The 22,087-nt window shown below is 54.8% G+C and overlaps 1 protein-coding gene across 5 annotated transcripts in view; it reads right to left on the reverse strand.

Moving 5' to 3' along the window:
• The window catches only part of TBCD (tubulin folding cofactor D), a 186,415-nt gene that overhangs the window by 50,687 nt on the left and 113,641 nt on the right, over positions 1-22,087 (reverse strand). For all 5 annotated transcript variants that reach the window (XR_004257686.1, XM_032241194.1, XM_032241191.1 and 2 more), the window contains 3 exons: positions 15,551-15,608; positions 10,262-10,291; positions 5,827-5,912 (listed from right to left, as the gene is read on the reverse strand). Coding sequence is in view for 4 of the 5 variants with exons in the window: in XM_032241194.1 (XP_032097085.1) it covers positions 5,827-5,912; positions 10,262-10,291; positions 15,551-15,608 (174 nt within the window). In the remaining variant the exon portion in view is untranslated. The remainder of the gene's footprint in view (positions 1-5,826; positions 5,913-10,261; positions 10,292-15,550; positions 15,609-22,087) is intronic.

A 22,087-nucleotide genomic window follows, 5' to 3' on the forward strand; every position in this document is an offset into this window, starting at 1 on the left:
CACAGAGGTGCTGCAGGGCACACGGGCCGTACGCCCGCCAAGAACCACGTCACCCAGGACCCCAGCACAGAGGTGCTGCAGGGAACGAGGGCTGTACGCCCGGAGGCCGATGCACCCGAGCCATGCCCTGGAGCCCAGCAGCAGGGGTCACAGAGAGCAAGGTTCCAGAGAAGCAGACAGGCAGCAAGCGACTTCACGTAGAACAGCAGACAGAGGCTAAGCCACCTGAGGGCTCACGCGCCAAGGGCACCACCTAGCAACTGCCCTTGAAGAGACACGCTCCTGAGTCCTCAGCCAAGGCAGCAGGGTGTGTCCTGGGCACGCAAGGACCCAGAGAAGAAGCGTACAAGAACCAAGGTGAGTAATCTACCAGAAGGTGGGAGGGGCAGAGGGGTTGGAGGGAGGTAGGGAGGCAGAGGTGTGAAGGAGACTGGACTCTGGCCAGAGGAAAGCAGATAGAACCCAAAGGCAAAGCATAGATGGGAGACACCAGGGCCTGAGGGTGCAGGGTCAGCTCGGAGGCTTCTGTGAGACAGAGGCAGCTGGAAGTGAGGTAAAGGCAGAGAGGGCCCCACGATGGGGCACGTCTGGGGCCTATCAGGGGTGTGGAAGAGACAGATCTAGGTCACCAGCCAGCTGAGGGCAATGGGAGAAGGAAAAGCAGGAAGTGAGCTGAGTGTGTGGACGGGATGTCATTCACCAAGTCAGGAAATACAGAGGCCAACAGTTCACTTTTAGGCTTCCTTGGTTTGAGAAGTTTATAGGATACCAACATACAAAACCACTAAAAAGCCAAACAACAGAAGCAAAATACAATAAAAAGCATTTTTAAAAGGACGCTCAATGCTGAAGATACCAGAAATCAGAGAAGGAAACTTACAATAGCAGGAAGAGCAAAACACCCAAAGTCCTGATGACTGCCCACTCCCAGAAAGGCACCCAGGGAGAACAGATGCCCTGCCATGTGCTCATACCAAACCCGCAGGGCTCAGAGCTCTCAACTGCTGGGGCACCCATGCAGGGGAATCACTGATGAACCCCGAAATACAGGGAGCTGATAAGGCAGGGGGCGGATGAAAGAGGCCACCTGCATGGATTCTAAACTCATGCAGCTGCAGGACAGGTGTCAGGCAGGATCGGGCCTCCTGCGGTGAGGGCCGAGCCCCAGGTCAGGGGGTCACGCAGGACGGGGCCTCCTGGAGTGAGGGGCTGTACGCCACACTGACCACGGTGGTGGTCATTCCACTGCTCTGATGTGCCAAACCTGCCGCCATACTTAAACCCATATTGAAAACTAACAATTTTACCACATGTAAATTATACGTAATAAAGTCGATATACGAGGATAAAGCTGAATTTTTTTTTTATTCTGAGACGGAGTCTTGCTCTGTCACCAGGCTGGAGTACAGTGGCGCAATCTTGGCTCACTGCAACCTCCACCCCCCAAGTTCAAGTGATTCTCCTGCCTATCCTCCTGAGTAACTGGGACTACAGGTGCGCACCACCATGCCTGGCTAACTTTTGTATTTTTAGTAGAGATCGGGTTTCACTATGTTGACCAGATGGTCTTGATCTCTTGACCTGGTGATCCACCCGCCTCGGTCTCCCAAAGTGCTGGGATTACAAGCGTGAGCCACCCCACCCAGCTCCAAGCTGATTCTTTTACAAAAGGCTTTGACTTAGGAATACACGGGATACTGACAGGGAAAGCCGCAGAGCAGGAAGAAGCATCTGAAAAAGAAACTGTGTACAGGATACATGAAGAATTCTCAAGAGGAAGAAAACGACTAAGCTGATAAATAAATGGGCGGAAGACATGTTAAACATGCCCCTGAAAAGGATGAAGGCTGAAACAGCATCATCAGTCACTAGAACACAAGTTAATGAGCTGCTCCCACACCCAACTATAGTGGCCAAGCTTGAAAGACCAAACACCCCCCATGCCAGCAAGGACCCTGGGCCCCAAGCTCTCATCCAGTGCCAGGGGTGCATGGAACCACCACATTGAAAGCCATGTGGCACTTCTTACAAAGTCCCGGGGGGGTGTGATGGCTCACACCTGTATCGCCAGCATTTTGGGAGCCCAAGGCAGGTGGATCATTAGAGACCAGGAGTTCAAGACCACCCTGCGCAACATGACAAAACCTCATCGCTACAAAAACACAAAAGTAGTGCGGCATGGTGGCATGTGCCTGTACTCCCAGCTACTTGGGAGGCAGACGTGGGAGGATGGCTTGAACTCAAGAGTTCAAGGCTGCAGTGAGATGTGATTGCGCCACCACACTCCAGCTGGGTGACAGAGCAAGACTCTGTCTCAAAAGAAAAAAAAACAGCATAGCCACTCAGCCCTGGGCATCTACACCACAGAACGAGAGCGCGGACCCAAAGACAGGCGTGTACACACAAGGTCACCACAGCTGCACTCGGGACAGGCCAGAAGCCCCTCACCAGGGAAGTGGAGACAGACACCGTGCACCACAGATCAGGGGAGCAGAGACAGATACCACACACAGCACAACACACACAGCACAACACACACCACACACCGCACACACCACACACAGCACACCACACACCACACACCACACACCACACAGAGCACACAGCACACCACACACCAAGGAAGCAGAGGCACACACACCACCAACCACACACCAGGGGAGCACAGACACACACCACACACCACACACGAGGGGAGCGGAGACACACTGCACACCACACATCTGGCACCTGGGTGCCTGCGGGGCGGTCCCCACAGGCGGGCGACCTGCAGGAAGCTCAGAGCAGAGGACGCCAGTGTGAGTGAGAAGGGCGCCCCATTCACACGGAGCTTAGGGAAACACAGACACGGTTGCGGTGACTGCAACAGTCCAGGGCTGTCTGGAGAAGCGGTGTGGGAGGGAAGGGAAACCTGGGTCTTTCCTCGTCTTGACTGTGGTCACACATACGAATTCACACACGTCAATGTTTACAAAGATGCACCTCTGCACCCGTGCGGCTCGCTGCATGTCATTTACCCCTCGACGAGGCTGTGAGGATGAACAGGAGAGCGGGGCCCCGGCTGGCACCCCATCCTCCTCGCCTCACTTGCCCGTCTTCCCCGGGGGCCCTTCCATTCGTTCAATTACAGTCTGTGTCAGAAACTCCAACTTCTGGCCCAGCGCGGTGGCTCACGCCTGTAATCCCAGCACTTTGGGAGGCCAAGGCGGGCAGATCACAAGGTCAAGAGATCAAGAGCATCCTGGCCAATATAGTGAAACCCCATCTCTACTAAAACTACAAAAATTAGCTGGGCATCGTGGGCGCCTGTAGTCCCAGCTACTTGGGAGGCTGAGGCAGGAGAATTACTTGAACACAGGAGGTGGAGGTTGCAGTTGGCCGAGATCCCGCCACTGCACTCCAGCCTGGCGCCTGGCAACTGAGCGAGACTCTGTCTCCAAAAAAAATAAAAAAGAAAGAAGCTCTAATTTCCCGAGGAAACATCTCCGCTTTGTCAGCAGGGCTGATGCCTTCACTCAGGCCGGCACGTGTAAGCTGAGCCCCTGACCACCTTACCCGCAGCGACACCATCGCCCTCAGCTGTGCCCGCAACCCGCGGAGCGGTGCCAACCCTCTGTGATGCCCTGACGATGCCTACCTTCCTCCTGTGGGCACACCTCAGACCCCCAACCCTCTCCCTCTCCCAGGAGTCCCCACGCCCTCTCCTTGTTTCCCGTCACCAAATACAGCAACAGTGACACACTCAAAACACAGACCTGACCATCCAAGTGCCATGCCCTCAGGACCATCCACACTCTTCACTATGGCTCAGAGGCCCCCAACACCCAGGGCCCAGGGCCCTCTCTCTCCTCCCCGCTGGGCCGTGCTCAGTCCTGCCTTCTGCTGAACAAGGTCCAGGCTGACAGCAGGACCCTGCCTCGGGGGCAGGGAGGCCCCATGGTGCTGCAGTCCCTGGAGGCCATATTCATGGTTGGAGGAGCCTTCCTGCTGGTGCATCCTCACAGGTGGCGTCTGGTCTGTACGCAGGGCCTGGTTTCGTTAGGAAGCCAAACACACTGGGGAAAGGCACACCTGGGCCCAGGTCATGTGTTGGCAAACACTTTTATAAAATGCACACAGCGAATTACCTGCGAGTCTTAGGCTGGCTAAGAAACCTCAGAAACAAGGAAAATATGCCAAGGCTTCCATCAGCTGCCAGGTATTTTACACAATAAACTTGGCAAAAGGTAGTAGATTTGCTTTTTCCTTCAAGACAGAGTCTCACTCTGTCACCCAGGCTGGAGTGCAGTGGTGCAATCTCGGTTCACTGCAACCTCCGCCTCCTGGGCTCAAGCAATTCTCCTGCCTCAGCCTCCTGTGTAGCTGGGATTACAGGCGCCTGCCACCATGCCCAGCTAATTTTTGTGTTTTTAGTAGAGATGGGGTTTCCCCAGGCCGGTCTCAAACTCCTGACCTCAGATGATCTGCCTGCCTCGGCCTCCCAGAGTACTGGGATTACGGGCATGAGCCACCGCGCCCGGCCATTTTATGTAGATTTTCCACATAAAATATATGACCAAGTATTAATAGGAAAGAACTGATAAGCCCAAAAAAGGACATTAAATGTTGAGAAAAATGGAAAGGGAATAAAAATACAGGTAAATGTGTTCAAAGATCCTCCTGAGAAACAGGCCAAACGCTACATTTTCAAATTCTGCCCAGGCCGGTGACAGAGAAATGTCTTTTCCGTGCAGTAGGCACAGAAACCCTGAGGGCTGCTGGGAATTCAATCTTTAGGGTATTTAATGGTTAATAATGTAAAAAATGCAGCCGACATGCTGCTTGTCCTAATTCAAGGCAAATAAATCACTTCATCAAGTCTCACCCTTTTTTGCATTTCTGCTGCACCGGATCAACTAAGACAAGTGAAGTAATTTCCCAGTACCTAATTACACAACTGAAATAATTTGATACATTTCTGTAAACTGCAATTACAGGTGCTAAACATTTGTTTCTGACCTGATTTCTTAAATACCTCTTGTTCATCTCCTAAACAATCTACAGATCACTTTTTTCTTACTGAAGCAGAAAAAGAAACAGTCCCTTCTAATCCAAGATTTCATGTTGGGAAAGCATCTAGGACACCCAGCGGCGGTGGCAGGGGGGATGCACCACGGAGAAGGTGCGGCTGTGCTTGTGGCTGCTTCCTGTCAAACTCCAAGCCCTGCACAGAGCCAGCACTGGCAAAACCTCACACCCACTGACAGCACTCACGGCGAGGTCGCGTTCCTGAAACTGGCAGCCCCTCTTTAAAACGTGAGCAGAAGTCCCCTATCTAGCGTGGTAAAGCACGAAGTGTGTCCAATCAACATGAAATACAAGTTCCAGTAACTGTTCCCAATTCTTTTTTTTTTTTTTTTTTGAGACGGAGTCTGGCTCTTTCACCAGGTTGGAGTGCAGTGGCACAATTTCGGCTCACTGCAACCTGTCTCCTGGGTTCCAGTTCAAGTGATCCTCCTGCCTCAGCCTCCTGAGTAACTGGGATCACAGGTGCTCACCACCACTCCCAGCTAATTTTTGTATTTGTAGTAGAGACCAAGCTTCACCATGTTGGCCAGGCTGATCTTGAATTCCTGACCTCGTGATCCGCCCACCTTGGCCTCCCAAGGTGCTGGGATTACAGGTATGAACCACCGTGCCCGGCCCCATTCTCATTCTTAATTTTTCACACAAAAACTACATTACATTTAGTGGACATTACAGGATGAAGATAGAAAACGGTGGAAACTGATTTTTGACATCTGATTTTAGACTATTCTATTTTTGTGATACACATTTAAAACTTACCTTATAACCAGGAAACAGTTGCATCTGTTACCGACAGCAAAATAATCAGCCGTGGTCAAAATATCAATACCATGAGGAAAAGTGCCCTAATAAAAAAGTGAAATGGGGGAAAAAGAAGAATTTGAATGAGCAAAGGCATTTCAGAAAGTTCAATCATCATATCCACAGACATTGACATTCCTGGACCCCAAGGCCTGATGCAGACGGCTGAGCCACATGCTACAGAAGCTGCTCACCAAGGACTCTGAAGTCACCGCGACGTCCCGACCGTCCACCCAGGCAACACTATGCTCAATTATTTAAAGCACTATCGAGTGTTTATATTTTCTTCAAACAACTCAAACATTTCAACTTCCATACGTTTTAAGAGACCTTCCCTTAAAACACACACCATAAAGGGACGTCAGGTTTCAACAGTGTTACAGCACTGACCGCAGCCAGTCCGAGCCCCACGTGGGCACAAAGCTGGCAGCTCGCACACGCTGGAGTGAGTGGGCCTGGGTCAGGTCAGGGACGCAGGCGCCTGCCTGCTTTACGAAGCTTGGACCAGAGCCCAGGCCTCGCTCAGCTGTCCCGGGCAGGCAAGGCACTGACCGGCTGGTGGGTGGCAACAGCTGACCCCAGAAGCATCCAGGACCAGCAGCCCCCGAGGCTCTGACAGGGGCGAGGCGGCGCCTCCTCCCACCCCACAGCAGCCTCCCAGGGAGCCTCAGCTCCAGCCCCAAAGCCTGCATGGTGTAACTGATACCACTCTCAGGTTCCAGTATTAAAAATTCTGGAAATAACATAAATAGTTTTCTAAGAAAATATAAATGACAAACTTTAAACCAAACACAGCCTTACAGCTATAAACCACAGCAGGGTTTTTTAAAGATCTCCCGAGCCTGCCCATTCCGAGGCTGGGATTCAGATCCTCCCTTGACACCCCGAACGCATTCATCATCACACCCACACTTGATCGTTAACACCTCACACCTCCATATAACAGCTTCACAAGTGAACCGGCTTTCTTCCAGCAAATCCCTCCCAAGAATCACACTACGAGCTTGGGCTGCTGGAGATGCCATGGACTTCTGCCTGAGGCTGCTGGAGATCGCACAAGGGTCCTTCACTAACTGTGCACAGGACAGCAATCTGCACCCGAGCGGAGGAGCTGCGGCTCACTCTGCAGAAAGACAGCAGAGCCACAAGCTGGGACGTCACCCACTGACGTCCCCACACCACATCAGGCGAGAGCCCAGGGGAAACATCGAGGGGTAGCCCAGGGAAACATCGAGGGGTGGCCCAGGACCAGGTCCCACCAAGAACAAGCACAAGGAGACTCTGTGCCCAGCATCCCCCATGGCAAGAACAAAGCAAGGCCAAGACAGGTGCCTAGGCTCTGTCTGGCAGGGCTGGAGCTAGGACAGCAGGCTCCAAGCAGAGAGGTGGGCTCAGCTGCCCTGAGCCTCAACTTCCTCACCTGTGGCGATAAGCAAGGGGCCTGACGGTGCCAGGGCCTGGGCAGCACTCGCCAAGGAGCAGGGTCATAGGGCTGGCATGCCCGGCAGGCCCTGGACATGGGAGCTGCCCATGGGTTAGTCACCACCTGCTCAAGAGCCCCTGGGCTCAGTGGGGAGAGGGCAGAGACCACTCCGGACCGGAGCCTCCAACTCCAGCCAAGACGGGCCTGGACGGAGAAGCTGGTCCCTTGTCACTGCCCCCAGAACGCTCTGTGTCCACCCCCCATCTCTGCTGCTGTCACTCCCCAGCAGCCTCTACTGTAAATGCACTTCTCACAACTGCATTCCAAATGTGTGTATTAAAAACAGCCAGCTCCAAATCTGAGGGTGCCTTAGGCTCCTCCCTAAGTGCTATGGAGCCCATCCACTCCTGCCTGCTTTGCCAGTGCCTGCCCTTCTTCTCCAGGGTTTCCATCCAGCCTCGGCAGGACATGGCCCTGCGGGGCAGGGGCACGCACTGCATCTGTGCGTCTCCAATCTTTTTCAAAGTTTGTCTCTTCAAAATCTGTGCGGCTTCTTCCATGAGGCTCCTGCTGCCGTCCGCACGCTGGTCACAGTGCCGGGGGCTCTGAGGCCCACAGGCTCAGGCTCAGGACTCAGGTGCAAGACTCCTGCACCCACGGGAATGTCCCATCTTCTGGCTGCTTGCCTAAATTCAGACCAAGTAGAAAGGCCTTTCCTTTCCCTGATGATCAAGCCCCAACCTGAGCTGCCCCGACAAGGGTAACGCAGCTCAAATCCAGCCACCCACACCCCCCAACACACATACACCACACACACACCGGCACACACACACATCTCCACACCCCACACACCCACACACACACCTGCGCGCACACACACACACACCACACATAAACACCTCCACACCCCACACCCCCCAACACACATACACCACACACACATCGGCACACACACACATCTCCACACCCCACACACCCACACCTGCGCGCACACACACACACACCACACATAAACACCTCCACACCCCACACMCCCCAACACACATACACCACACACACACCGGCACACACACACATCTCCACACCCCACACACACCTGCGCACACACACACCTGCGCGCRCACACACATCTCCACACCCCACACACACCTGCACACACACACACACCACACATAAACACCTCCACACCCCACACACCCCCAACACACACACCTGCACACACACACACCACACATACACCTGCGCACACACACCAGCACACACACACCTCCACACCCCACACACACCCCCCACACATACACCTGCGCACATACACCACACATACACCTGCACACACACACCAGCACACACACACATCTCCACACCCCACACACACCCCACACACACACCTGCGCACACACAACCTCCACACCCCACACACACCCCCACACACACACCACACACACACACACCACACAAACACCTCCACACCCCACACACCCCCAACACACACACCTGCACACACACACACACCACACATACACCTGCACACACACACCTCCACACACACACATCTCCACACACACCTGCACACAAACATCACACCCCACACCTGCACACACACGCGCGCGCACACACACACACACACACATACAGCCGGCTCGGCTGCAGAGCCCCCAGAGCCCCTTGGCTGTTCCTCGCAGGAAGAAGCATCCGGGAACCCGGAACAGAGCACAATGGTGGTGGAGCGTGCCCCAGAGCCCACACAGCATGGTCGCCCCCCCCCGGGCTCTGGCCTTGGCACGCCCCTCTCCAGTGGGTGCTCTGCCAAGGTTGGAAGCCCAGGCACAGGGAGACTTCTTCTCCTGGGCAATGGCTTTCCAGGAAGCTGGAGAGTCCCTCGGCTCAGCTAAGCGGTTTCCAGCAAGCTCCTTCTTCGTCACAGCAGCCACACTCTCCACTCAACAGCCCAAACCTCGTTCCCGTTCTCCTCGGCCTGGGCAGCTATTGCTGTCTGCACACCCAGGCTACCCTTCCAAGGCTGGCATCTCTTCCTAGTGAATGGGCTCCTACCAGGACTCAGGGCTTCAAACACATGCAAACCCCCTCAGCACTGGAAGGACGCTGGGTGGGCCTCGGCCACCCTGGGCCAACGACAGGAAGTCACGCCCCTTTCTGGGCCCATCTACAGAAAAGCTGCCCACACCACTGATGCCAGGCTCCCCCAGAACCACTTCAATAACACACACAAGACCCCGGCGCTCCTGGTCCTCGTCCACCTGCCTCTCCAGGTGACTCTGGCATCCAGCTTTTCCTTCAGACTCATTTTGCCATCACCGTGGCCTCGATGCTTCCACTCCAAGTCGGACACCCTTGCCTGGAGGATTCCCCGAAGGTCAGAAGGGTCCGCACACCCACGTCCACCTCATGCCACCCCCATGCCACGTGGCCACAGCCCAGACCCTGGCCGCTTCTGCTTTGCTGTCTGGGAACTCCGGAGCCTTTCTTGGCATACTTCTCATGGGAACCCTGCACCCCACCCAGGTCCAGCCCAGGCCTTGGTCCCACTCTCCTGAAAGGTCTGACCACACGCCCAAGATGTGATGTCATCACACACAACATGAATAACTCAGGGCCCCCTTCAAGGCGAAGCTGACCCATGACCAGATGCCAGGGTCAGAGGGCAGCGGAAGCAACCCAGCATGATAAGGGTCGTGGGGTCCACCACTTCTGGGAGTCAGCTTCGGGCCCTGCTAGGGTCCGGATGAGGCAGGAGCTGACGCCAACAGAGCGCACATGGCGTGGCCCTCGGCCACACGTACAGCACAGCTTTCCGGCCTGTGTGTAAACTGCTACACGTGCAGGTCTCCTCTCTCTCTCTGCAGCCCACTCCTCACAGAGCAAGCACACACAGGGGTTATAGCTTTCAGGATTCCTACCTGTAAACCTACAGGAAGTTTTTGGAAGAAAGGTGTGTAAAAGCGGCCATACCTGTCTCCCCACATTCTCCTGGAAGGCGGCCTGCGGAGCAAAGAACAAACACAGCAGGTGAGCGAGGGCAGCTTCCGCCAACACCAGAGGCAAGTTCAGAACAAACAGCACAACAGTCAGTGACCCACGGCTTTATTTTTTAAATAAAAGCCCTCGTTGTTGTCTGAACAGAGCCTCAAGGCATGTCACTCTGTTTTTACGTCCTGGTGCTCTTTAAAACCACAGTTTAAGAATTCAAGTTCATAAAATCAGACACATCCTGAAAAGTGGCCTTTACCACTGAGCCTCTCAGCAGCACCCCTACGGAGGCCCCACCTGTCAGCCCGGAGAGACAGGCGAGCTGGTTAAATCAGAGCCCAGAGCCTGGTAACTCTTCCTCGGGAGCTCTGTGAAGCACCTCGGGCCGCCCTCCAGGGAAGGCGCTCTGCCCACAGCCACAGCACGGTACCAGCAGGCTCTCCAGGCCAGGCCCCCAGGCCAAGCACAGGCCCAGAGCAGGGGCTGCTAAAACAGGAGGAGGCCTCTCATCTCCCCAACAGCCCCTCCTCCCCCACACCCTGCCCCGCTTAGGCCCTGAGCAGGCAGAGCAGGTTACCTGGGCAAAGCGACAGTCACACGTCCCTTCCTGTGTATCACTAGCTGGTGCCCCACCCCTCCCAACAGCACCCAGGCTCCGAGTTCTCAGACAGGACCGGAGACACAGGAGAGGTCAGGGAGCAGGCTCTGGAGAAGCAGGATCCCTGACAACACTAGCCTCAGGGCGTCCTGAGAGCAAGGCAGAGGCAGGGCTGCTGGGAGGAGGGGCACACACAAACGGCGGAAGTAAAGGAACTGAAACGCGGCCACCCAGGGTCTGTCCCTCAACCCCCAGTGGAAATGAACGGATGCATCCGCCGCCTCCAGCCAGTCACACAGACACCAGGTGGGTGGCTCCCAGGCAGACCCCGGGCCGGGCTGGAGACTGGAGGAGGCTGGCTTTGCAGAGGGCTCCGGGCAGCTCTTGTGGGGAGGGAGGCCTGCCTGCTGCTGTTTGCCATTTTGTAACTTCTGCAATAAATTCATTAGGAAAGAAACAAAACCCACCAAGAGGCAATGCAACAAAGATACACTGTAATGTCAATCTGGCGTGCACCGTTTAGGAACACGCGTACCACTCCAGTGATGTCTAAAAGATGTTTTGAAAATTCAAGATTTATGAGGAAAAGCACATAATGAAAAGCCCTAATCCTGAGAAAGAAGAAACTGGGAGGCACCGCCCTACCCCGTGCGAAGGCTGACCACGCGCAGCAGCCGCCTGGCGGCGCTGGCAGGACAGACACGCAGATTGACCAGTGGAACAGAAAACACGGGGCAGCATCCCTGGGACCCAGGTGAGGTGGAGTTCCTCAGCCTTAACAAAGTCCCAGCGTCTTAAAAAGCACTGAAAACACAATCCTCAAAAACAAAAAACTGATCGAGACCCCAGCAAAATTAAAAAGCCTTGCTCTGTGAAAGACCTTATGAAGGGGATGGAAAGATGAGCTACAGACTGGGAGAAGCCAACCACAAATCCAATACAGGACTCTCACATACATAAAGAATGCTGAAAACTCAACAACATCAAAAACAATCCACTTTGAAAATGGGTAAAAGACCTGAGCAGACATTTCACCAAAGAGGAGGTACAGATGGCAATAATCCCATGAAAGACGCTCAACATCACCAGGCATGACAGAAACGCAGGCATTGCCACACACCTGTCAGAAAGACCGACACATAAACAGTGGCCATGCCAGATGCAGGGGAGGACAGACAGAAGTAGGGCTGCTGACAGACGGCAGTGTGAAATGAATGGTACAGCCACTCCAGAAAGCAGTTTCAATGTCCAACTACCACAACCCAGAAATTATAGTCTTGGCATTTATCCCAGAGAAATGGAAGCTACACTCACACAAAACCTGAGCACAAATGTTGACAGCAGCTTCAAGACTGGAAGCCGTCCTGATGCCCTAACACATACACGGCCACACAAAGCATGGCACCACTCAGCAACAGAAGCAGCAAAGCCAGCACGGCCCACCACACTTGGGTTGGGTCTCCAGAGAGCTGTGCTGAGAGAAGAAAGCTACAGCGTTAGAGGCCACAGGGTCCATTTACACAGCGTTCCCAAGATAATGGAATGAGCAGCAGAGAGCTGACCGTGGCTGCCAGGATCAGGAGGGGAAGAAAGCATGGGCTGTGGGCCACGAGGCAGCACAGGGCCTCTTGGGGAGACGGGGCTGCTGTGTGCCTTCATTGTGGTGATGGATACACAGATTTGCATGTGATCCAATCACACAGAACTAAATGCTTGAGTTCGCATGGGCGCGCACGCGCGCACACACACACACACACACACACGAGGACAGGTAAAACCAAGGAAGTATATAACTAGGACTGGTGGGCCAGCTGGATGTTCATGTCCAGGCTGTGATGCTCCACTGCAGTTCCGACAGATTTTATCATGGAGGCAATGGTGAACCATGCATGAGCTCTCCGGGCTTTAGTCCTTAAAACAGCATGTAAACCTCCCCCAGGCATGGTGCCTCATGCTTGGAATCCCAGCACGTTGGGACACCAAGGCGGAAGGATCACCTGAGGTCAGGAGTTTGAGACCAGCCTGGCCAACATGGTGAAACCCTGTCTCTACTAAAAGTACAAAAAGTAGCCAGGTGTGGTGGCGGGCACCTGTAATCCCAGCTACTTGGGAGGCTGAGGCAGGAAAATCGCTTGAACCAGGGAGGTGGAGGCTGCAGTGAGCCAAGATCACACCATTGCATCCAGCCTGGGCAACAAAGCAAGACAGTCTCAAAAAAAAAAAAAAAAAAATTGCATGTAAAGCCCAATTATCTCAAAATATGTCACAAATTATATAGAGTTCAGACACTATCAAATGAAGTGCTGGATGAAAAAGATTTAAAATCTTTTCCGTTAAATAGAGGCTTTAAGTGCCTCACTTTAACTGTGAGTGGGGGCCCCCTCACCACCCCCACTCCTTTCCTCAACCTGAATGAGGTGACCGAACCCCATCTCCACTGCCCTTCTTTCTCGGCCGGGGACAGGTCTTTTTGCAGCATCAGCACGTTTGGAGCCTGCTAGATTCCTTCCAATATGCAGAACAACCAGCGTTCAGCAACGAACACGGCTGGAACTGTTTTCACAAGCTCACTAACACCCTGCCCACGTGAGTTGCCATGCTCCTGCCAATGCTGAGGACCAGCCACAGCACCTTCCCCACAGAGCTGCTTGGGGGGTCACGAATAGCGGGTGGATGACTGTGGCCTTTGCTACCGTGGCTTTCACGCCGTGGCCAATCTCGACATGGGAGCACCAAGGCACTGCGAAGCGTCTAGAGCTCAGGGGACAGGGACAGTGTCCAGCCCCAAGGAGGGACGGGACTTCAGTGCCTTTCACTGCTGCCTCCCGGCAGGTGCTAAAGAAAAAGTCTGGGGACCCCGCAGGAGTGACCTCACACCGTGAGACAGTGTCAAACAGCAGTCCAAGCTGAGCCAGAAAGAGCGAGATATCTTTATCTGAAGCAGCAGCTCCACCGTTGAAAAAAAAAGATGATTCTCAATTATGAGGCACTCAATCCTTACATTTCCAAATAAGCTGCAAACAAGGTACCTTTTACCTTTGGCTATTTTAATTTTGCAAGCTACTGGCTAAGCAAGGTGCACTCAGTTCATATTTAACAAAAAAGATTTGCTGCCAATTTAAAGGGATTTTAATGTGAAAAAGATGATTTTTTTTTTCACTTCATGTTCGGGGTTCACAAATGCATAAGCACTTTAATTTTATTACTGCTTCTCATGAAATGTCTCAGGTTGCAGTAAAGAAAATCTAAAAGTTCATTTTTAGGTACAGATTTAACATAAAATTTTGTATTTCAAACAGTCTTACAATTACTATCTCTGGGTAAATATCAGGGCAAAAATGTGATGACTTTCCAAATAAAATTACGAGGTTTTCTACTGATGCTGAGGACAAAATAAGAGCAGCTTCAGGGACAGAAAAAAGCTTCTGAGCTCTCCTGGTGAATTCTCCCTAGTTTTAAAGAACCTGAGGCAGAGGAAGACTTCTAACTACTTCAGGATACAGAGAGCAGGCCGGCCACCAGAGGCTACAGAAGATGACAGACATTTTGAGCTAGAAAGACTTCTAGCTGTCGTCTGAGCTCCTGCATTTGAGAGAGAAAACCAGCGCTGCACCTGCACCGTCCCATTCACCCGAGCCACCCTGCACCCCTTTCACCAGGCCCGCTGGACCCCGAGTCACCCACACTGCAGGCGGGTTGACAGGAAGTCCTCACCAGGCCCCAGCACCCCTTCTGCCCAGCCCAACAGCCCCCGAGCCTGACAGCAATAGGGAGTGTGAACGGCTCCCTCAACGGGTCCCCCCTAATCCAACTGCACTGAGCCAGGACATAGTTCCAGCAGCTCAAGACCAGGGGGAGCAGTGGGGCCCACCCCACCACTAAAAGCCAACCTCACCCCTCCATCTTTCGCAGAGTGCTGCCTCTCTGTTCTTCACCTCTTAAAACATGTTCAGCTCCTTATCCGTATCTAAAATAAAGACTCACTTGAGACTCGTCCACTGTCTCAGTTGCCAGCTCTCCGTGGTCCAAGAGACTCAGGCCTCACTCCAGCCCAGCTCTGGGCCAAACGAAGTAGTCTGCTCAGCACAGCAGAGCCTGCTATGCTCCTCACATCCAGAACTCACCCCAAATGTCACAGGGCTCTTTCTGGAGGAAACCAGCCATCTGTGCTTGAAAGCTCCCACATCCCGCAAGGCCTGGGCGAGCATGGCCGGGAGAAGCAGAGCTGACTGCTGCTCGCAACAGCCCCTCCTGAGGCTCAAAGCCACCTGGTGAGCGATCGTCCTGCTGCCACATACAGGTCACCCAGGCAGAACCCACTTCTCTTCCCTGTCTTCAGCATGTGGCTGCCTGCGCTGAGACCTGTCATCGGGCCCGTCCACTCGCCTGCATCACCCAGCACCCCCAGCAGTGATGGCTGCAGCTCTCAGGATGCCTGGGGTGGGGGGACTTAACCCTGACTGCCCCTCACATGCTGAAGACCATAGCCCTCCCTGACACCCAGAGACAGTAGGAACCAGTGGTCGGCCCAGGATGGGCACTCTCAGCAACTCCCTCCCCGAGGCTCCTGCTGTGGATGGATGAGCTGGCCAGGCGCCCGTGCAGGGAGCAGCATCTGGGAGCCCAGGCCACCCCACCTTCAGGAAAGGAAACATCCAAATGAGAAAACTTACAGAGGCTGCTCTTCTGCAGTTTACGTCTCGGTCAAACACTGTGGTGATCAGCAGCGCGCTGTGAAAAAGAGAAATGATTAATCACAAAGAAATGTGCAAAACAGTACAGAGCACACAGTATCCATGAGAAAGCCTTTCTCTCATGACTCAGGCACTTTGAAAAAGAGAAAAGATTAATCACAAAGAAATCAAAACAGTAGAGACCACACAGTATCGACGACAAAGCCTTTCTTCTCTCATGACTCAGGCCCACTTGGGGTTCCAACGTGCCCCGCAGGCAATACATGGCTCGGGCACCCAGGGGCTGCAGACAGATGCATGTGATCCCCAAGACGCCGGACGTCTTGCGGGAGCTGCGGGTGGCTGACTCTGATTCCAACGAGAGCCATGAGACGGCGCACAGCCAGGGCACAGAACCAGAGCCGTGCGGACGGGGCCTGGCGCAGGATGCACCTGGCCTTGCTGTGGTGCGGCGGCACGGGAGGTGGGGAGGTCCAGTGAAAGAAAAGGCAGAAATGCAGGACCCTGGAGGGCAAGAACTGGCAGCATTTGGACAGGGGGCAAACCAAGGTGGCTAACACAAATGCCCCAGGGCTGGGACTGCCAGGCCCTGCAGACCATGCTGCACACACAGCCCAAGTCTGCAGAGACACACACACGTGCACCCACTGTGCCCAGGGGGGCCTGAGGCCCTGAAGGCAGGGAGTCCAGCAGAGGCCCCATCCAGGTAGGAAATAACCGCACTGCCCACAGACGCCAAGGTGCTGCCCCTATGAGAGCCACAGCCACACTCAGATCAAGGCCTCTCCCGGCCCTCGCCAGGTTCCTTGGGCTTCATTACATTCTCTGGTGAGATCACACAGCTTAGTTACTATGAATAACCTAACGCTCTCATCAGACACTGCACAGAACACAGGGGGTTTGGGGTGGTGGAGAACAATCGTCCTTTCTAAGGAGGGCTTGAGAGACTGCGCCTCTTACCAGCCTAAACCGAGAAGGTAGAAACCACAGAGAGAATTTCGGACACGTGGAAACAAGTGGCCTCCAGGGCCGCCTGCACCTCCCAGGTTCCTGGTTTCCAGGCCTCCAAGGGGCCAAGTGCTCTGCTGCATTCCAGGGAAGGCGACAGACCTGAGCCGTGGGGCGGGGCCTGACTCGACGGGACAAGGACACCAGGGACACACGCACTGGGGACAATGTGATGCCAGGTGTGTGTCCCCTTGCCAGCTCTGCCCCCCTGCCAGCTCTGGCCCCCCCCACCAGCTCTGCCCCCCCGCCAGCTCTGCCCCCCCTCACCAGTTCTGCCCCCCTGCCAGCTCTGTCCCTTCTCGCCAGCTCTGCCCTCTCACCAGCTGTTCTGTTAAACAAGCGAAATGGAAAAGACACATTCAGCCAAGGAAAAGTGCACGGGTCCCACTGCAGAGACAGCAGGGCCCACTCCAGCCTGACAGCGCACACACCATCAGCACCAGCTCCCCTGACTCCCCTGAATTCTGGGGCACGTGTGCGAGGCGCCGGCCCTGCCAGCCGCAATGCACGCCACATCCCACCTGTTCTCCTGCATCTCACACTGTCTGACGCCCCAGACCCAGGCCCACTGGCCTCGCTCCGGGTTCACAGCACACCTCTCAGGCACTTTATGTTCTCCGCACTCCTCTCTCCTCGGCCCCATGAGTCCCCTGGGTGGGGGTCTGGGGTTGCTGAGCTAGGAGACCCACAAACTACAGCCCCAGAGCTGAAACTCAGAGGACTTATCAGAGAGAGCACTGTCCCCCAGCCTCCAGCGCTGGGCACAGGTGCCACTCCAGGCCCTGGAAACAGCCCAGAAGATGCCACAGAGCTCTGCACTCCTGACTCAGGTTCTGGGGCCGCAGTCTCCTCCAACGTGTCCAGCCTCAGGGGCTGGGGGCCCTGACACAGGGTGCTGGGCACAGACTGAAGAAGGTGGGAGGCGTCCTGGGAACAGGAGAAATGGATAGGAAGGCCCATGGGCAGGAGTGGTCTCTGTGAGCAGCCCACAGAGGTGAGCCCGCAGCAAACACGGAGGGGCAGGACAGCTGGCCCCAGGGCCAGTTGAGAAAGTCCTCCCTGCGGCTGGACTCTGCACTTTTTCAGAGAAGCTGGGGCATGTGACTCGGGCCTTGTGACCAACTGCTCTGCAGCTGGGGCTTCGGGGAGAGGCTGGAGGTTGGGCGGGGCAGCAGCTGGAAGGCCAAGAGGGCCTGGGTTCTGGGGAAATTCCTGCGGGTCTCACAGGCCCTGCCTGGGAGTGGAAGGACGTCTACAGTGAGAGAGAGGGCAAGAGCAGGGACCCCTAGAGCGTGGTCACTGAGAGCCATGATAAATGTCGAAATTCCTGGATGGAAACAGTAGGAAGTTAAAGTAACAATACAGCAGAAACATAGGAAGCATCTTTTGAAATAAGAATGGCAAATGAAATTAAGTATATTTAAAACAAACCCCAAATACAATTTAAACAGAAACAATGCAATACAAACCACCAGGCGCGTTTTCCATCCCAATCAGGCTCAGACGCGCCCAGGCCGGAGCAGGTTCCATGACATCAACGCACCCAAAACACAGCCGGGAGGGGCGCAGACCCGGGGCACCTTAAGGCTCAAGCCGAGGAGCCCCTCTGGCCCCCGCAGCAGGCCCGTGTCGGCTGGGAATGAGAGGCTTCCATCAGAGTGGCCTGGCAGCTCTCCCCGCCGGGGGCTCCAGCACCAGCACAGCCAGGACCCACATTCCAGGACCTCCCAGGATGCCGTGGAAGCTCCACGCCCCTCATCAGCGGCCATCGGCCTGGCCGAACGAGCTGCCGTATACTTGGCTTATTTACTAACAACCACGATCACCAGTGGATAAAGCATTTATCTCATATTTCAGAGAAACGCTTGCTTATTGCAGGGACCCTCTGTGGTCTCAGTGAGGGAAGGCCCCCTTCTACCACAGGGCCACGCCTCAGCTCTGGTACGCAGACGGCCGGGCAGGAGAGACCTGGCATCCAGGCCACAGCAGCAAGCCCAGGTGGCTGCAGTGTCCAGCCAGCCTTGCAGACAGAAGCCAGGGCCCCGGGCCAGACACAACAATAGGCTGGAGCCCAAGGGAAAGAGGGTAGGTGGCTTCTGGAGGCTGGGGGTGGCCCTTCCCAAGAGCACTCGCCTCCCTGCCCCGAGGCCCTGCCCTGTGCAGCCACAGCCAGGTACAGACCCCAGAGCTTCGGGAGAACACAGCTTACTTCCCTCCTTGAGCCGCCCAAAGTCTGCCCCTCGGCCACTTGTTCACTCACGCTGCAGTGACGGCCACAAACCACCACCCTCTGCACCCCGGGGAGACGGCAACAACAAAGTCCCTCACGTATGGGTCACTGCCGTGCTCAGACAGACCCTGCGTCTTCCTGGCCCAGCCCCTCCCGCTCCATCGGATGGAAGCCGGCTGCGTCACCTCACCTTGTGGGGAGCCTGCGGGGGCGGGTAGGGGGGTGGGGGCTACAGTTCCTGTGGACACCTCCAGGCCCAGCACCTCCCAAGACCACTAGGCCCACCCGCTACCTGCCCTGAGGGCCAGGACGCCTACTCCTGTTCTCTAACCCCGGTCTTCCAGTTCCTCCAGATAAACAACAACAAAGTCCTAAACCCAACCACTTAGGACAGCATATCCATCGATACCCTTGTCTTCAGCAGAACAGTGCCCCTCCCAAAGGTGGGGGCACCCGCCTTCAGACATGTTCCTTTACATGACAAAGGGGAATTAGGGTTGCTAATTAGCTGACCCTAAGATGGGGAGGGCGCTGGATTATTCCTGCAGCCCGGTGCAATCAAGAGTCCTCAAAAATAAAAGCAGGTGCCAAGCACAGTGGCACGCACCAGTGGTCCCAGCTGCCCCTGTGTCCGTCTGCCTGTGGGAGGCAGAGGCAGGAGGATCCCTCAAGCCCAGGAGTTATCGAGTCCAGCCGGGGCAACACAGTGAGACCCCATCTAGACAGACTGATAAGTAGACAGGTAAGTAGATAAATATACAGAGGAAGGGGGGAGGAAGGAAGGACCGACACAAGGGGCAGAAGAAAGAGCCACAGGCACAGGGTATGCAAAGGATGCAGCCAAACATGGCTGGCTTTGTGTGACATTGTAATTGCCTCATAAACTGCATACCTCAACCATACCTTGGCTTTCAGTTGAAACTGCTCTCTGCAACCCTAATGTGATAGGCAAGCAGTCCAAACCAATGCCATTTTGGCCCCTGCTCCATTTTAAGAAAAACAAAGACTTGTAGTAAGTAACTAAGGTCTGTCATTTCCACCCTCCTCAGACAATGTAAACTAAGGCTTATCTTGACTTCCATGAACCACTTAAGTAACAATCGGAATATCCCAAGCCCCTCGCCCGCACCCCTGCTCAGGAGCATAAAAAGTCCTGACACCCTCCTTTTGGGGCCCCGGGTTAGAGAGACGAGAGTCCTCCACGCTGCCGGCAATAAACAGCTGGTAATTCAGCCTAGCCTTTTCCGCACTCGCTCGGTTACATTTGAAAGTGGATGCAGGGCCCATGAGCAAAAGGAACCTGGGCAACTCCAGGAAGCAGAAAAGGCAGGGAAGGAGTCTTGAGCCCCCTGAGCCTCCAAACAGAATTGGAGACACGCAGGAGACACGTTAGACCTGTGACCGCCACAACCGTGCAACAAAATACCACTCCCAAGTAAAGAGAAAGATCACTGGGATGAGTCTTAAGTGCACTGTGCCAAGTCAAAGAAGTCAGAATCAAAAGCCTGTTGTTTCTTTCTGTTTATAGAGGGCTGACCCCAGTGACGGTCAGGACATGCCAGGCCTGCGTCTGCATCCTGGACCAGCAGCGGCAGGAGGGCTGACCCGAGCGACTACCTGGACACGCTAGGCCCCGGATGAGATGGAGGCACATGGTGTGCCACCCTGGCTGGTGAGTCTGTTGCTCACAAAGGTGTGGGCTGGCTGCTCCAAAGTCACATCAGATGCATGACAGCAGACAGTGCTGTACGAGAGACACGCACGCAGCATGCGAGGGGAGGCCGGGACGATGCTGGGCTGGAGCCGGCGTCTGTGCACACGTGGACTGCGAGGAGGGGCATGCGCTCGGGGGCAGTGGAGGAAGGGGACCTAGAGGCAGCTGAGGCCAAGCCCAGTGTCCTGGATTCCAAACACCGCTCTCTACTGAGAGCATCTGAGACTCCTGGGAAGCGGCAGGTTCCAGGGCTGGGGCAGGGGCAGAAAAATAATCCAGGGGCATCTTGTGGCACCAGAAGGAAAGAAAGCGCTCAGGGCAGAAAAAAAAGAAAAGAAAAGGATCCTGCTGAAAGGACCTGAAGTGGCCAAGCTGGAGCCATCTGAGCAGCAGCATTAATAACCACCAAGTGTCAGACTGTAACACAAACATCAGTGCCCACGGCGTCGGGCTGTAACCCGGCATCGGTGCCCGCCCACGGCGTTGGACTGTAACCCGGCATTGGTGCCCACAGCGTCGGACTGTAACCTGGCATCGGTGCCCGCCCACAGCGTCGGACTGTAACCCGACATTAGTGCCCACAGTGTCGGACTGTAACCCGGCATTGGTGCCCACGGCGTCGGACTGTAACCCGACATTAATATCCATAGTGTCTGATTGTAACCCGACATTAATATCCATAGTGTCTGATTGTAACCCGACATTAATATCCATAGTGTCTGATTGTAACCCGTTAGATCATAACCCCCAAAACAGGACGAGCACCCATGAGTCCACACTGGCAGGGGTGAATGATGAAATAAAGAGGGGAGAGGGATGAGGCTTCCTTAAGAATGAGCTGCAATCAGTGAACATCAGAGTGGGGAAAGACGAACCGCCACCAGCCCACACAACAAGGTCCTTGGACAGAGGTGAAGATGGAGGGAGAAGCAGTACCCCGCAGGAACATTCCAAGTTACAGAGGAAAACACAGTCCCCTCACAGTGGAAGCACCTGGCAGGCCCCACTGAGACCAGGGATCAAAGTCCAGACCACGCAGGACCCGTCGTGGGTGCCACGGGCCAGACACAGCACATGGAGGAAGGCAGGTCACCTGGCATTGCTCCCTCCAGTAATGCACAAGAAAACATCAGACAGAGGGGTGTCCTACAGAACACCTGGCCAGTCCTCCTTCAAAGTGTCAGGGTCAAATCCACGGGAGTGGAGGGCAGGCTGGCAGTGCTGGGCTCAGAGCAGGTGACGGGCCCTGGTGCACATGGGCTTCTGTCTGGGGTGAGGTCTGCTCAAGTCTGAGAATACACTAAAAACCACTCAACTGCACACCTTAAGGGGTGAATTTTACGGCAAGTGAATTAATCTCAATACAACCTATTTTTTTAAGCGCCCCACATCAGGAAAGATCAAGACTGAGGAGCTGTCACAGAGCAGAGGAGGCTAAGGGCACAAGACCACCAGATGCCACGTGGGATCCGGGGCAGACTAGCCTGTTCATGGCCTTCACCCCACACTGCACCTCCTGACTTTCAAATGTAAGGTGTTCACACTGGGGAATGCCACAGGGGGC

The sequence above is a fragment of the Sapajus apella genome, unplaced genomic scaffold (genome assembly GCF_009761245.1).
Source record: "Sapajus apella isolate SASKATOON/1434 unplaced genomic scaffold, GSC_monkey_1.0 scaffold48, whole genome shotgun sequence".
Classification (NCBI taxonomy): Eukaryota; Metazoa; Chordata; class Mammalia; order Primates; family Cebidae; genus Sapajus; species Sapajus apella.